The following is a 17,043-nucleotide window of genomic DNA, read 5'->3' on the forward strand; positions in this document are numbered from 1 at the left end:
CTGTCAACATATTAAAGTAATTTCTACAGCTACCTTACAAGACACAAACATCTTCCATTTTTGGTCAAAGAAGGCAACTATGTTCCCCTAAATTGATCACTTATGGGATCGTCCTAAATTGATGCTATGGGAGGTTTCTCACGCACAAACACTTGTGTTTGAACTCTTATATTCAAAACCCCGCGAGGCCGCGCCTCAGTACATCGGCTCCCAAGTCCTGTGATCGAAGTCTGGGCAATTCGTCGAACACCTTACCCGCAAATCCGGAAAGCCCTCTGAATTTCCACAGCATGCTATCTGCTTCTTCAAGGCGTTTGCGATGCTACATAGCAGCAGCATCAGACCTATGCGCTAGCAATTTCGGCCCCAACTCGGCTCCAAATCGGTACCCGATTCACAAGCGTATGCTATTATCCACCCCACTTGGTAAGCCATTGTTTTCCACTATAAGTAGTTTCACCAGCAACTCTCGGGCCTCTTCTTTCTCAGAAGAAGACGCTATAGTGAATCAAATTCTTTCCGATTTAGAAAACGCCTCTCCATTACTCGAATCGTCATACAAAAAACGCGTCTTCCTGAGCTCCAAAGCGTTTAATCGTGTGCTGGTTGCAGCAGCCAGCGAAAGGAACGATCTTTCCCTTGTATCCCAACTTGTTCAAGTTGCAGTCGCGTCTCGTCGTCAACCCTTGAACTCAACTTGTTTTCTCACTGTCGCCAAGGCTTTTGCAAAGTCAGATGATTGTGGGGAGTTGCTCAGACTAACAAAGCAAGTCATGGAGATGACCTCTCCCAATATGACCATCATTAACAGGGTTCTCTTTGCCTTTGGTGAATGTGGAAAGATTGATAAAGCACTTCTGATCTTTGCCCAGATGAAAGCTTTGAATTTTGTACCAGATTTGTACACCCACAACACCATTTTGGAGATCTTGGGTTGTGCAGGTCGCATTGATGACATGCTGGGTCAGTTTGGGTCCATGAAAGAAGCTGGTATTGACCCAGATGTGGTTTCTTACAATGCTGTGTTGAACAATTTGAGGAAGCTTGGGAAATTCGATATTTGCTTGTTCTATTTCAGGGAAATGGGTGAAAATGGAGTTCAGCCAGATTTGCTGACTTATACAGCAATGATTGAGAGCCTGGGCCGATCAGGAAATGTTGATGAGTCACTGAGACTCTTCAGTGAGATGAAGGCGAGGCGGATTCGTCCTTCGGTGTATGTTTACCGGTCACTGATCAGCAACCTGAAGAAGATGGGGAAGGTGGACTTGGCATTGAAGTTGATGGAGGAGATGAATTCATGTGATACAGAGTTTGCTGGTCCTATGGATTTCAAACGAAATAAACGCTTGTAAGTAGTTAGAAGCAGATATTTGTTTTGGTTTTGGACTTTGGAGGTCTCTTGGTATTGCCATTTGATATAGTTGTATGGTTCTTGAAATCTGCCATTCACTTTCTGTGGTCATTTGCAAAGTGATGCTTATCATTAAGACATTGTTTCACATAGGCAAGGCACACAATGGATGTCAAATTATGGTAATGTCAAATTATGGTAATGTCAAATGTTGTTGAAAACCCAAAAGAACAGGTTTGTTGTTATTAGCAGACAAGGGAGTGCAATCCAACAAGAAAACATCTCCAAGAGGAAATCTTAAAAAGTTTCATACTGATTCCTACTACTCAGATTGTCAAGGCTGAAACAAATACATCTTGCAAGGAAAGCAAGGAAAATAGCTTCATCTATTATTGCACAGCAGAGAAACTACAGACTTGCAAACCCATTGACAGAAATAGAAAGCATACTTACTCCATAACAAGAGTTATGGCTCACCAAAATCAAGCTAAACTTCAGAATAAAAGTTAACCAATTCAGTGGAGGTAAGTTCCTCCATTATTCCACTTATTCTTCCTCAGCAGCTTCTTCTGCAAAACTCAATTCCTGGCAAAACTCCTCCTTGGTGCTAAAGTAGGGCTTCATCCCAACCAATTCAGCTACTCTTTTGGCTGGCCCTGAACCCCTTGGAGTATCATTCCCACATCGGACAGTCCTAATCTTCGGAAGCACATCACCCATCTCAGCAACATTGCAAGGTGACTTATCCTCCTCCTGTACACCTTGGTACACCACTATCTCACTTGGAATCTCCCACCTCTTCTTCACCCGGCTCTCCGGCCCTTGGCTCCTTGATGTCTCCCGGCCAATGCCACGTGGCTTTCCTACCAAGGACACCCGCCTCTTGTCACACCTCTTACCATCATCCTTATCATCCTCAGGCCAAGACCTCTTCCGTCCATCACTCACTGCCGAATTACCAATCTGATTGTACCTGCTTGCCACAACCCTCCCAGCCTTGAATGGTGTTTTCTTTGCAGCCACAGACTTCTCACCTCCATCTTTAAAGAGCTTCTTGGGTTCAATTGATGCAAGAACCTTGTCTTCCTTCTTCACAGGCCTTTTCGACCCTCCAACAGTAGTTGCAGCCTGTTTAGGAACTTGAACCTTGGACACAGTTTTACGCGATTTCGGGCTCAAACTCAAACTCTTGCCCCTCTCTTTTGTAACCCTCAATTCATCAATGTCCTGAAGCTTCCAAAAGCAAGATTTCCGGCGACTCTGTGTTGCCTGAACAGGGGTTATTTCAAGCTTACTCGGCCTCCGAAATCCGGCTCCAGCTATAATCTCCGAGGGTCCCAGACTCATTCCTCTCCTATTACTCTTTGGTGTCGCTCTTAACATTAAAGACTCGATCTTTTTTAGCCCCTCTAAATTCTTAACACTCTGTTTCGGCTCCATGAACTTCGCCGCCACAACCCTTCCACGCTTTTCTACTGTCTTCTCGTTCCTCTCAGCCTTTTCAAGTTTAAGCGCTTCGAGCCTCGAAGACAATCGACTTATCTCCTTCTCAATTGCTTCAATCTCCGCATCAATCTTCCCCTCATCTCGAACTTTCTCTTCTCTTTCTTCAACCTCCTCAAGACCCTTTTTCTTTGCGACCACCGAGAATGGCTCAATATTAGTATTTGTGTTCAGCGGCTTAAAGGGTACTGAAGATTTGACGCAAGCAGGGGTTTTCAGAATCGCGGGGCTCAGATTCTCTTTGCTGCAATCGGATTCAAACGACTCGGAAGAACGATTCAGCAAGAGGGGTTGTAGTAGATCAGACCAAGAAGCTTTGATGGCGGAGGAGCCTTCAGAGTCTTCGTTGTCGAAGGCGGCGTTGTTCCACACCTGAAGGTCCTGTGCGTTAATGGCATCTGGGTATTGAAAAACACTCATTTTCACTCACTGGGTACCAACAATTTTAGACAAAGATAATCGACGATGGGTTGGTTCTTTACCTTGGTTTCTGTATTGTATGTATATGTACTGATTCTCTGTGATTCTTGGATGAGAGAGAGATAGAGAGAGGGGGAGATCTTGATTTAGAAGAAATTCTTGTATTTTGAGATTTTTGACCGTTGGGAAGAAATTAAGACGTTGGGGTCATTTTGAGGCTCCGTGTAATCGTAGCCGCTGGATGCTAAACGGCTCCTATAGACGCTCCGATTTGATTTAAAGTTTTCTTTTTCGTTATTTTTGGACAGATTTGTTTTTTGACCTTATTTAAGTAAATTTAGAAGCATTGTACATGTTTTACATTGTCAAGTAGGTAGGAGAATATACGTTTTGGCTACATTTTGCAAATTGTTTACAATTTCATGAACTTCGTAACTTTTCCAAAGAAAAAAATAAAATAACATAAAAAGATAAAAAATAATAATTTTTGATTGAAAATACGAGTTTTTTGTTTTTGTTTTTGTTGTTGGTTGAACTATTATACATGAAACTCTGGGTACAGCTAATGAGTTGTGATCCAATAAATTTACAGAAAACAAAAACCATGATAAGAGTAAAAACATTAGTTGAAAGACTAACAGAATTTGTAGCTCAAGTGAATAATAGCGTTTTCTGTTCTAACTTGTAATACTCTCCAACCCGATCCTCAGCCCATTCCATTCTCTTACTATAGAAAAGCTCCTCTATTATATGACAAATGTGGATTAAAAATCATAGAAGAGTTTTCAGAATAAAAAAAAAAATCAATTTCTAGAACAAAAAAGAAAAAAAAAAACTGAGCATTGCAGACGTGGCAGAGTGTGAAGCATGAGATTGTCTTCGACGGCCAGGATTAAAAGCCTGGAATAATGAGGCGCCAATCCAGTCAGGCAGCGGATCCAGGTAGACACTAGACCGGTCTGAGCAGAGGCCCTGGTGCTCTGGAACTCGAACTCTTGGCTACTTTCGGCTTCTTCAAGTGGGTTGGGGGGTATTTGGATATGCTGGACAGAATTTCGAATTAAGTTCCTGGAATTGAATTCGAAGATGGATTCAGGGAGGCAGGTGTTCACGGTGGATCTTCTAGAAAGATATGCCGCCAAGGGGCGCGGAGTTATCACCTGTATGGCTGCCGGAAACGACGTCATTTTATTGGGAACCAGTAAAGGTTGGATCATTCGACACGATTTTGGCCTCGGCGATTCATATGGTGCGTTATTCTTGTCTATCATTTTTCTGGCATTCAATTCCTTGAAGATTTACACACACCATGTGATGAGAAAATGGAATTTCAATTTCAATTAGTGTTTTTTTTTTGCTGAAAATCTTTGAGTAACTGCCAATGTCAGGATTTCGAATATGAGCTTATGCCAATGTGATGAGATAAAGCTTTTCCGAGCTGAATTTTGACTTCTGAGCTTTGTGCTTTGTTTTCCAACTAGATATGAATGCTTAGGAACAGTTTAGTTCGATATTTGTACTGATTCTAAGATTGCACAGAGGAAAATGTTTCGCTTTAGTTACTGAATTCTTTGTGTCAAGCTCAGTCGAGCTAGGTGGGTATTTAAAACTCAATAAAGCCCCTTCTTTGATTGGGTTGACTTGATTAATTTTGCATTCTATTCTATGTAAGATCAAGCATTGCTTGATGGTACCTGTTCTTTTGAGCTATAGATATTGATCTCTCGGCGGGTCGTCCTGGGGAGCAATCCATCCATAGAGTTTTTGTTGATCCTGGAGGGAGCCACTGTATTGCCACTGTTGTTGGTAGTGGGGGTTCTGATACGTTCTATACTCATGCAAAATGGACCAAGCCTCGTATTTTAACCAAGCTCAAGGGTCTTGTTGTAAATGCCGTCGCCTGGAACAGACAACAGATAACAGAAGGTAATTTATCAGTCCATTGCCTATTTTTCTCCATTGCATTTGGATGGAGGTATTGCACATATTAAGTCATTGAGCTATTGCTTGGGATTTTTTTTCAATAACAGCTTCGACAAAGGAAGTCATTCTCGGTACAGACAATGGCCAACTTCATGAAATGGCTGTGGATGAGAAGGATAAGAAGGAGAAATACGTGAAGTTTCTTTTTGAACTATTAGAACTTCCAGAGGCCTTTATGAGTTTGCAGGTAATCTTTGTTCACCTTTTCTTATGTGAAATTAATTCTGACAGAGTTGCACCAATTTGTAACTCTATGCATCATCATCTTTGTCTCATTCTTTGTGTGCAGATGGAAACTGGGACCATTCTCAATGGAACTAGATACTATATAATGGCTGTAACTCCTACACGACTCTATTCTTTTACTGGTATTGGATCGCTGGAAGTAAGTTTGGCTCTAACACCTATTCTTGTGTTGGATTTATTGAAATTGGGTAACATTGGCATAGTGAAATTGTCAATTATGTTCATGGTTTCAATTTTCAAAAACATACGTGCACGGTTCCAAAAATTTCTACTTTAGTGGGAGTGAGCTACGATTTGCATTAGATGGCGACAATCATGCACTGGTTGGAGGTTGTACCATAGTTCTGGGTTAAACTATTTGCAACAAAAATCAGCATAAAAGATGTAAGATTTTTATTTTAAAATAATAATAATAATAATAACATTTGTATTAAAGTAAGGACATAAATATGAAGTAGCTAGCCAAATGGTGTTTGGAGATGGCGACGTAGAGTTGCATGCTGTTGATTTTATACTAAGGAAAGTTAGTACACGGGTGATCTAAGGGTTTCACTGTTTCACAGGTCTATTACCCTGTTGTATTCTTATGCCTAGAACAGATGGTCATGTTAAATTTACATTGCTTTTTCTCCTGTTATATGGTGTTAATCATTTCCAGTGCACAACATATTTGTTTGTCTTACAGTCACCTGTTTTTCCTGATTCTTAATTGTTCTGCATTTCTAGACCGTTTTTGCTAGTTACTTGGATCATGTGGTGCATTTCATGGAACTTCCTGGTGAAATACCTAACAGGCAAGTGTTTGTGTTGACACTAATAAAGTTATTTGCAAGATGAGATACAAAAATTTCTTACAATTTTTTTTCTTTGAATTATTGTCCATTAAAAAAAGAAGAAAAAAAGATCACTTTATGATTTGAAAGAATTTGTGATGTACTGTTTCCTGTCGTTCTTATTGACATTTTTCAGTGAACTGCATTTCTATATCAAGCAAAGAAGAGCGGTACATTTTGCATGGCTTTCTGGTGCTGGTATCTATCATGGTGGTTTAAATTTTGGGGCACAACATAGGTACATGACATTCTTTTCTTCCTTGTCTAATGGCACCGTCTGTCTAAATTCTGATCATTCTGGCTACTGCGTAGTTTTATTGTTTGCTTGCTTTCCTTGACATATCTAATGATAGTCCACATGAAAACCTTCTCATAGTATGGATTTTTGGAAATCTTTTGGGCAGTTCTCCTAATGGAGATGAAAATTTTGTGGAGAACAAGGCTCTTTTGAACTATTCAAGTTTGAGTGAGGGTGCTGAATTGGTGAAACCCAGTTCTATGACAGTTTCAGAATTTCATTTCTTGCTTCTTATCGGGAATAAGGTTAAGGTATGCGTATATTAATTCTCTGAATGACTTTTTTCTTGTGATCAGTACTGTTATCTCTGTGCTCGTACTGGGTATCATGTTCTGAACTACTGCTGGTGCTAAACATTAGGTTAAATGAAAAAACCTATATGCTGTGCCCTAGAAGGTGGTTTTTTAGTGTTCACATAAAACAGCCTAAATACTGCACTTGTCCTCTCCTTTTAGCTACCAGACTTGTTTTATGAGTGTAAATGTTTTGAAGGTTGTAAACAGAATAAGTGAGCAAATTATTGAGGAACTTCAGTTTGATCAAACACCCGAGTCAGTTTCAAGTGGTGTCATTGGATTGTGCAGTGATGCCACTGCTGGGTTGTTCTATGCATATGATCAAAACTCTGTATTTCAGGTTTGCTTCTTTTTATGACTAAATATTTTCTGGATTTAATTAAGTTTGCATCAGACAGTAAAATTTTCCGTACTGCTGGATTTGAGAACATAATGTAGGTGTCTGTTAATGATGAAGGCCGAGACATGTGGAAAGTCTACCTGGACATGAAAGAGTATGCTGCTGCTCTGGCAAATTGTCGTGACCCACTTCAACGGGACCAAGTATATTTGGTGCAGGTGGTATCTAACTGATGGTTACACTTATTGCCAATGATTGTAATCGTAATTTATTCTCACAAGTTATAGAACTTAATAAATAAATAAATAATTATGAACCTCACCGCCTCACAGTGTTATGTATTTATTTTCTGAATCTTTGTATTTACCTGGGAAGTCAGTAACAAAGTAATTCGATTTGCAGGCTGAAGCTGCATTTGCCTCCAAGGATTATCTTAGAGCAGCATCTTTCTATGCAAAGGTGAATTCTCTATTTCCTTGATCTCTCTTTTTTCAATAAGTTTATTACAATAATGCCTATAGATGCAGCAGGACGTTTGTTGTTTCTTGATCTCTTTTTTTCTTTCTTTCTAATCTAATTGTCTTATAATTGTGCAGTCACCCTGATGACATGTAGGAAATTCCACTTCTGCTTCACTCATTGACCTTACTATTGTCTGTTTAACTATGAAAGCTGTTTCGACCAAAAAAAAAAAAAAAAAACTATGAAAGCTGTAAAGTACCACATATTTGTATTGTCTCGATGTTTCTCATATTCTAAGGCAATGCCTAAGAAATTGCCAATTAGTATCTTTTCAATGAACAACTATATTATTAACCATCAGTAACATTCAATGTGTGTCCCTTTCCATTGTACCACACTCTGATTATTCAGATCTCATATTTGACGGATTCTGAGAATTAGCCAAGATCTTTTTTACGAATAAGTACATTAGTAACCATTAGTAAATTGAAAACATGTTGTCCCTTCTGCAAACATTGCAACTCTGTACAAATGAACCAACACACCCCTGTCTCGCTAGTGTAATATGATGCCCCATGTTATTCTCCTGCATACATCATTTAATTTGTTTAACTGAGATTTAAATATGGTTCTTCAATTTGGACTTGTGTTAAACATATAACCTCACTGTAAAAAGCACAATGAATCCTTCCCCTGCCCTGCTCTGTTAATATGTTGTTTTATTTATATTTTATGGCTGAGAACAAGATACTTCATAAACTTTCCCTGTCTATATACTCTTTATCTTTTCTTGATCTCTGGTTCTCAAGGTCCTCTTATTCCAACTTAGGAACTATTTGAACTGGTTACAGCTCGTTTGTTAAATGATAGGATTGTCTTGCAGATTAATTATATATTATCATTCGAGGAGATCACTCTGAAGTTCATCACTGTAAATGAACAGGTACTTGCAAAATTATTCTTCGCATCTAGTGTGTGTTTTGATTTGGTATTGAACTCATACATTTATGGGCTTTTTTATTTCACTTTGCATGTTTGCAGGATGCTTTGAGGACCTTTCTATTGCGGAAACTTGATAGCCTTGCAAAGGATGACAAATGCCAAATAACAATGATTTCAACATGGGCAACTGAATTGTACTTGGATAAGGTGTTGCTTCTTTCTTTGCTTAGCTCTTGGATAAAGAACTACCTTTCCTTTTCTTTCCTGTCGTATTTTAGATAACTTTGTAAAAGCTGCATACTTGTCTTTTTAACACATCCAAAGGCAAGATGGAGATAGATTAAAGATGATGCATCCCACATTAGATGAACTTTGAGACCATCTTTCTTTTGACTTCTCCCACTTCATTATCTATGTACAATTTAAATAGAATTATGAAGATGTTGAAACTTTCCCTCAAAATTTACGAAGCAGGTATTTATATGTTGTTTTCTATTTTAGATAAATCGGCTACTATTGGAAGATGACACTGCGTTAGATAATCGTAATTCAGAGTATCACTCGATCATGAAAGAATTTCGTGCATTTCTTAGTGACTGCAAGGATGTATTGGATGAGGCAACTACCATGAGACTTTTAGAAAGGTAATTGTTACAGAATCGGCTCTGAATTGTTTACCTTCTGACCATTTTTTTCAAATTATTATATGGCTGTGGAATCTCATATTCTTTATCATGTTGTATTTGATATCATCTACAATGAGATTATTGTGAAACAAGTATGTACCATAAGGGACTTGGGCCAACTTATCTTTATGGGTCTTTCTCTTTAGATTTTATTCCAGTTGAAAGATCACTATAATAAAGGATCCTCTGGCTACATCTTGCAGTTATGGTCGAGTTGAAGAGTTGGTGTTTTTCGCTAGTCTGAAGGAACTGCATGAAATTGTAGTTCACCATTATATTCAGGTGCTTTCGTGCTTACCATTTTTTTTTTTTTGGGTTTCAGATTGTTATTATCATCTCTTAGTACTTCTATTTTAAAAAAATGTCCTTCTAGTCATGAATGATGTACTTTGACTGAATGCATATTAGCAAGGGGAGGCAAAGAAAGCATTGGAGGTGCTTCAAAAACCTTCTGTCCCTATAGATCTTCAGGTATAGGTCATGTTCCCTAACAGGTTCCACATGTTCTCAAGTTTTTATGTATTAATATTGTTATACATGCCTTTTATTTTACTGAAATATGCAATTCTTTACTTGCAGTACAAGTTTGCCCCGGACCTCATCATGCTAGATGCATATGAAGCTGTAGAGTCATGGATGGCAACAAACAACCTCAACCCAAGGAAACTCATTCCTGCAATGATGCGTTATTCAAGTGAACCACATGCAAGGTATTATCTCATGAATATCGTTGACTAGAAATTGTAATTATGATATAAAGATCTGGCTAATTCTCTTTGGTAACCAATTCCTTTCCCTTGAAGCACATAAAAACTTGTAATTTTTTTTTAAATAAATAATTGCATAAATCCACTACACTTTTCTTTGTTGGTTTTAGACATAAAACTTGAAATTTCTAGTATACCCCTAATAATTGCATATATCCACTATACCTTCTGCATGTTCATCTTGAGTAGTTGGGATTATGTATTGCAATACCTTGTTTTTATCCATGTACCCCTCCTCTCATATGACATGCACAATTCTTTTAAGCAGATACAAATTTTGTCTCCCATTGTGTATTTTATACTTTGGTCACTGAAGCAACATCTCTTTCATTGTCAGGCGCAAACTTCTAGTTGATACTGAATTAGTAATTAACAGTTTCCATAAAACTTGGGATTTCTATTCCTGATTGTTGGTTGATGACGCATATGGTCTTACTCTTCTTTCTTATTGTTATTTATTGCTTTGTATATCCAATTCAGAAATGAAACACACGAAGTCATCAAATATTTGGAATACTGTGTTCATCGTTTGCATAACGAGGATCCTGGAGTTCACAACTTGCTATTATCGCTATATGCCAAGCAGGTTGGATTTCTTGATTAACAATTTTCAAATGATTTTAACTATGATCATGGTTTAGTGGTTTTGATAGATACATACATAATGTATAGATATATGTATATATAATTGTCTGTATGTGGATAGATAATATATTCCTACATGAAAACCTGATGCCTCTTTTTTCCTAACTAACTTCAAAAGGAAAAGCTAATTCAACTTTAAAATCTGAACACAGATAAAGGAAAAAATTGATTTATTTGTCACTTATAAACTTTGTAATTCGTAATTTTCAGAAAAATTAATTCAAATTTGGTTGAGTTTTTAAAAGTGAATTATAGCCATGTCTCTTGTTTTTCCCTCGGTTTTATTTTAGATGCAATTATATATGCAGAATTTCTTTGGGTTTAAATATTTTTCATCCCTCTCCACTATATGTATGAATGTATTTCATTGCTTTCATAATAATTTACAGGAAGATGACAGTGCACTTTTGCGTTTCCTACAATTCAAGTTTGGAAAAGGACGGGAAAATGGCCCAGAGTTCTTCTATGATCCCAAGTATGCTTTACGCCTTTGCCTCAAGGAAAAGCGAATGCGTGCCTGTGTTCATATATACAGTATGATGTCTATGCATGAAGAAGCAGTTGCTCTTGCCCTACAGGTTATAATTTGAGGCTAATTTTTGTGATTCAAATATTGTTGCCCCAATCTATATATCGTTTTACTTGTAGGTGAAGGATAAAGATCATTGCTTCAATCTTAGTACATCATATTCTCGTTATTTGTATTCCAATGCCCTTTTTTGATTTATTTATGTATCAGAACTATCTTTGTTTAGAACATATGCTTCTTGTGGAATAATTAAGATCGAGGTTATCTGTTTGTTGATGTGGTTATGAATTCTAGTTATCTTGTTTCTCCAACTCAGAGGAATAGAAACAATCACCCCCGGCTAATATTCTCTTCTTCAGTGGAACCTAGCCAAATCTAATTGTTATGTTTTTGCTCCAGTATGTTGAAATGGCTTTTATCCTATTGTTACATAAGTTGTCCTTTTGGCGACTTAGGTTGATCCTGAGCTTGCTATGGCTGAAGCTGACAAGGTTGAAGACGATGAGGACTTGAGAAAGAAGCTTTGGCTCATGGTTGCGAAGCATGTTATAGAACAGGAAAAGGGAGCTAAAAGGGAGAACATACGAAAGGCAATAGCATTTCTTAAAGAAACTGATGGCCTTTTAAAGATAGAGGATATATTACCATTCTTTCCAGATTTTGCCCTGATTGATGACTTCAAGGTAGGATTGCTGTAACCTTCTGCATTGTCATGCTAGGGCTTATTATGATTCAAGTCTTTGTCGGCTTACAAGTTTTTCTTCTTCTTTTCTTCCAAAAGTGTTTTACTGCCTTTGTTGTTGGCCACTTTATATGATTTCTACTTTCTTTATTTGATTTTCTCTGTCTTTATTTAAGAGTTAAATTGTGAATTTATTTGCATGCATGAGAAAACATGCTTTTGTGAGGAGAAGACTACCTTTTTTTTCGGGTCAAAGACTCTACCAATTAATTTTGTAGTTGTTCGATCCTCCCAGTATATAAGATGTCTATTATAAAGTGGCTTTCAGAATATTTACTTGTATGATGCTGTTGGAACTATAAATTTTCACTCCCGTTGTATTTTGAATTGCATCTATATCTATGTAGGAGGCAATTTGCTCATCATTAGAGGATTACAACAATCAAATCGAACTACTGAAGCAGGAGATGAATGATGCGACACATGGTGCAGATAACATTAGAAACGACATTAGTGCACTGGCTCAGAGATATGCTGTGATTGATCGTGATGAAGAATGTGGGGTATTGCTCGTGCTGATGTTATAGTTTCTTAATCAGATTGATTTTTTGATTAAGATACAGCTTATTTTGCAATCACACTTCAATAGAGATTTTTGTGCATGCCTCTTGGCTTATCTATGAATACTGAACTCACCCCACCCACCACTCCAACAAAGAAAAGAAATACGGAAACACACACACATGCACATGCACAGTTCTACTGGTGTGAGCTAGGAAACAAGTTTTTTCTTCTTCTTTCATCCATTAAAGAGTTGAGTGACTGCATGGTATTGGGTCATAATGCAATCTCTTTAAGTTGGGTTGGCTCATACTTGTTTTCTTTTTCTCAATATCTAAGATATTTTAGGCCAAATCTGAGATGGTATTCTTCTTCTTCTATCAGGTTTGTCAGCGTAAAATTTTAACTGTGCGTAGGGAGTATCAGTTGGCTAGGGGCTATACATCAGTAGGCCAAATGGCCCCATTTTATGTCTTTCCATGTGGACATGCCTTCCATGCGGAATGCCTGATTGCCCATGTCACACGTAGTACAAATGAATCTCAAGTAAGTTGAAGTTTTGTCTTCTGTATTATTTCTTTGTTTTCTATTCTCATTGGTTGCATCAAGTGGAAAGCAGTAACTGAGGTATCATTCTTCTGGTTTGTGTCTCAGTTGCCATGTCAAAAGATTGTTCAGTATTTGTCATACTAATCCAATCTTTTAGATTTAAACGATCACCTGATAGTTTGAAAAGGCACTAACAGTGTTATTACCAAAATTTATTAAAAAGATTGAATAGAATGTTAAGATGTTTCATGGCTGATAACAGTGAAATGAATAATCATTATTCTAGAAGACTTTTGTATCATAAACAGGATTCAATATAAATGACCCTTGGGATAATGGAGATGATAGGCAAAGAAACCTTTAAATACATGTTGTCGCAGTAGTCTTGACTGGTTCAGAGATTGCAGGACAGAATGCATAATCCATAAGCCTACATATTTGTACAGCTTAACATTTGAATTTTGTTATTTATGTAATTTATAGCATGAAAGATAGACAATTCCAGTGACAGGATCTTTCTACTTGTCTCTTTTTTGAATTGTATTGCAGGCAGAGTATATACTGGATCTGCAGAAGCAGCTTACTCTACTTGACGGGGAAGCTAGGAAGGATACAAATGGTAGCCTAACTGAGGAAACCATAACAAGCATGGCGCCTGTAGATAAGGTCTGCATTTTGATCTTATTTGGCTCTATCTTCTTTTCCTTTACATTGTATCTTATTTTGATCTATTTTCTGTTTCATGGCTGGTAAATGAGTCTATATGATTATTAGCCAGTTTCAATAAGATTTTAGTTTATCTATCATCCTAAAATTGAAAAGATTTCGAAGTTAAATTACAGGTATTTGGTGATGACTTACATGTACCTTAAATTCTATATAGTAAACTAATCCAAGTACTTTATGTTAAAAATGATGCAGCTCCGATCACAGTTGGATGATGCCGTCGCCAGCGAATGCCCATTTTGTGGGGACCTAATGATCCGTGAGATCTCTCTGCCTTTCATCCTGCCAGAGGAGCGACAGCAGAATAATTCATGGGAGATAAATTCACGTAATCTTGGAAACCAGAGGAGCCTGTCTTTAAGTTTATGATCATATTTCTGTGCGTCTGCGTCTGGGGTGTGCATGTGAGTTGTGTTCCTACGGAGATGTGTCCTTTGCCTGTTGTGAAGTTTTGGCATCATCTTCTTTTTTATATTTAATGGGCGTCGTTAGGGTTGTTGACAATGCCCTTGCTTCTTGCAGCATTTATTTGGTGCCACTGCCATTATATGTAATTACAAAAGTGGTTTTTATTGCCAAATAAACTAAATAATTGTGTAAAAAACTTGCGTAGGTGTGGCATTTTCTTTTTTTAATTAATTATATTCTCTAAATTTACACCCAAGAAACCAAAAGATGATTTGAGAGCACTGTAGTGTAGTAAATTATAATATTCCGTACTCAAAATAACGTAACATGAATCAAGATTCAACAACAAAGTCCTTTTTACCAACGTTGGTAAAAAAGCAACTATAAAAAAAAATGTAAAAACAAAACAAACTGAAACTTGTAAGAACACTAATGCCTCTCTTTTTTGTTGTGCTCTTTCTTTATTCATGCATTTATTATCTCGGCTCGAACTCGAATTCTCTCCTTGAGGCTGCTGCAAGCTTATTTTGCTGTCCCAACAATACAAAGCCATTGACCCACAAAGATGCTGTTGCAATTGATGTTAGGATTGATTGCAAAGAACTCAGCATTCAGTTTGAACTTCTGCATGATCCCATTGCAAGTATCACCAGCTTCTACCCCCATAAACTTTTGGCATCTTGGAGTGGCTTTCACATGAAACCCAACTGCACCATTAAAAATTCAAAAGAAAATTCAAACACAAAAGGAAATATAAAAGAAGACCAAAGATTGATTATCAGCTATAACTAGATAATTAAAATTCTAATCTTGCAAAACTTACTGCCTGGTTGTTTGCCCTCAGCAAAGGAGATGATGACGGAAAGGCAAAGCACAAGAACCAAATTAAGGGACATGGTAAGTTTGTTTTTAGACATAATCACAGCCATTATTGCTTTAAGTATATGTCATTACTTGTAAGTTTTTAGTAAGAACTCTGTTTAGTGTTTAGGGGATGAGATTACTCTTTATATTTTCTGTATATTCTCCTATCTGAGTTTTTGCTCTTTCCGAAATGTTCTGTTTATTTTTGGTTGTCATCCGTGGATTCCTTCAAAAATGTCCTGAGCTCGTCACTTTAGCTGATAAGGGAAATGGGTTGCTTGCTTGCTTGTCTTTTAGCCTGTATATGTATCTTGTAGGGACTCCTGACTTCAGTTGCATGAATTCCAAAACTTGTGCTAAAAAAACACAACTTGTGTGAGCAAAAGCGCATAATTTTAGTTTCTTGTTACAGCCTTGAATTATCTTGATAATTGATATGAGATCGTTTGATGGTTTGAAGTAATTGCTGCAACTGTTGCGAAACCCCTCTACAGATGAAAATATAAGCTCAAGTAGTCTAGCCGTCCGGCTATACTATTTAAATACATTATATTTAAAAGGTACAGTATCGCCGTGCGGCTGTACTGATTTAAACTAAGTATAGCCGAGCGGCTGTACAATTTTTATTTTTTTTAAAAAAGGACCCTCCAAAGATTAGAAGCCACGTGTCACAACCATATAGCCGTCCGGCTATACTATTTTTTATAAAAATCATAGTATAGCCGCACGGCTATACATGTGTGAAAAGTGCACGTGTAAAATAGTATAGCCGAACGGCTATACCTTTTTAAAAAAACATTGAAAAACAGGGTATAGCTGTCCGGCGGTACTATTTTTATTTATATATTTTTGTAAAAGGACCCTCCATAGATTACACGCCACATGTAAAAAAAAAAGTACAGCTGTCCCGCTATACGATTTTTCCAAAAAAAAAAAAAAAAAAAAAAAGGTAGTATAGCCGGCGGCTATCCTATTTAAATACATTATATTCAACGTGTAAAATAGTATAGCCGTGCGGCCATACGGGTTTTAAAACACAAATTGAAAACAGAGTATAGCCGTCCGGCTGTACGATTTTTATTTATTTTTTTTAAAAGGTCCCTGCAGAGATCAGACGCCACGTGTAAAAAAAGGTATAGCCATGCGGCTATACGATTTTTCAAAGAAAAATACGAATCGTAGGTGGCTTGTGTTAGATCTCTCATTATTACATTTAGTGAGGTTCTAAACAGACCTCACAAAAATGCACAATTGTTGTTAAACCAAATCATCAGTTTGCTGCTTGTGCAAAATGAGCCTGGATTCTTGGAAAGAACAGAATGCCCAAAGAGAAATAGAGAGAAACTTAAGTCCATTTAAATGGAGCTGGTTAATTTTTTCAGATACAACTCATTACATTCATCTCTTTTCTTTTGTCAACACCTATTACATTGATCGCATAACTACTAAGCTATCATATGAAGTTTTTTTATTTATTTACCCTTTTTGGTCTAACCATAGAAAGTTAGGAACTTTGGTCAACAGCCCTAAAGTCTAAACCCTAACCCTAATCATCATCTTCAATTGTCAACTTCACATCGCCATCAGCCTCTTCTTCACCCTCACAAGCTATGCAATACAACACAGTGACTGCCACCGTGTGCCACAGAAGCAAGAATGAAGCAAGGAGGCCCAATGCCAACTCCGCAGTAAACTAGCTGCCCCCTCCGACTTCATCCACAAAATCCCCAACCCCCAAGTGGCAAACACATAAAACCCCATTAAACACCACACAACTCTTTTCAGCCCCCTTTGTCTTACCAACCCGCTGCTCCTCTCTAGGGCATCCTGACCCAATTTCGACTCTGCCACCACCACGGCCGGAGCTAGGCTCCACATCAAGTCACGGTTCTGTAAGACCATCAGAAAAAACAAACCCAAGAACGCAGTGAAATACGGGCCAATAACAG

At 37.6% G+C, this 17,043-nt stretch overlaps 3 protein-coding genes across 3 annotated transcripts; 2 read left to right on the top strand and 1 right to left on the bottom strand.

The window, feature by feature from the left end:
* Positions 1 to 47: 47 nt before the first annotated feature.
* LOC103329519 (Tetratricopeptide repeat (TPR)-like superfamily protein) lies at positions 48 to 3,574 on the top strand. Its single transcript, XM_008231995.2, has one exon. It carries the CDS (start codon positions 291 to 293, stop codon positions 1,353 to 1,355), a length of 1,065 nt encoding a protein of 354 aa, XP_008230217.1. The 5' UTR covers positions 48 to 290; the 3' UTR covers positions 1,356 to 3,574.
* On the bottom strand, positions 1,645 to 3,277 carry LOC103329518 (uncharacterized). The gene has a single exon (XM_008231994.2). It carries the CDS (start codon positions 3,275 to 3,277, stop codon positions 1,901 to 1,903), a length of 1,377 nt encoding a protein of 458 aa, XP_008230216.2. The 3' UTR covers positions 1,645 to 1,900.
* A 545-nt stretch (positions 3,575 to 4,119) lies between the features above and the next one.
* LOC103329516 (zinc ion binding protein) lies at positions 4,120 to 14,426 on the top strand. The gene is made up of 23 exons (XM_089050998.1): positions 4,120 to 4,526; positions 4,991 to 5,203; positions 5,308 to 5,447; positions 5,550 to 5,645; positions 6,233 to 6,300; positions 6,476 to 6,577; positions 6,744 to 6,888; positions 7,130 to 7,273; positions 7,372 to 7,491; positions 7,676 to 7,732; positions 8,619 to 8,678; positions 8,777 to 8,884; positions 9,179 to 9,321; positions 9,567 to 9,645; positions 9,772 to 9,834; positions 9,943 to 10,073; positions 10,611 to 10,716; positions 11,165 to 11,353; positions 11,760 to 11,987; positions 12,394 to 12,549; positions 12,932 to 13,093; positions 13,646 to 13,762; positions 14,018 to 14,426. The coding sequence occupies exons 1-23, from the start codon at positions 4,364 to 4,366 to the stop codon at positions 14,189 to 14,191; spliced, it is 2,964 nt and encodes a 987-aa protein (XP_088907124.1). The 5' UTR covers positions 4,120 to 4,363; the 3' UTR covers positions 14,192 to 14,426.
* Positions 14,427 to 17,043: the final 2,617 nt, after the last annotated feature.

The sequence above is a fragment of the Prunus mume genome, linkage group LG4 (assembly GCF_029339155.1).
Source record: "Prunus mume cultivar Tortuosa linkage group LG4, ASM2933915v1, whole genome shotgun sequence".
NCBI lineage: Eukaryota > Viridiplantae > Streptophyta > Magnoliopsida > Rosales > Rosaceae > Prunus > Prunus mume.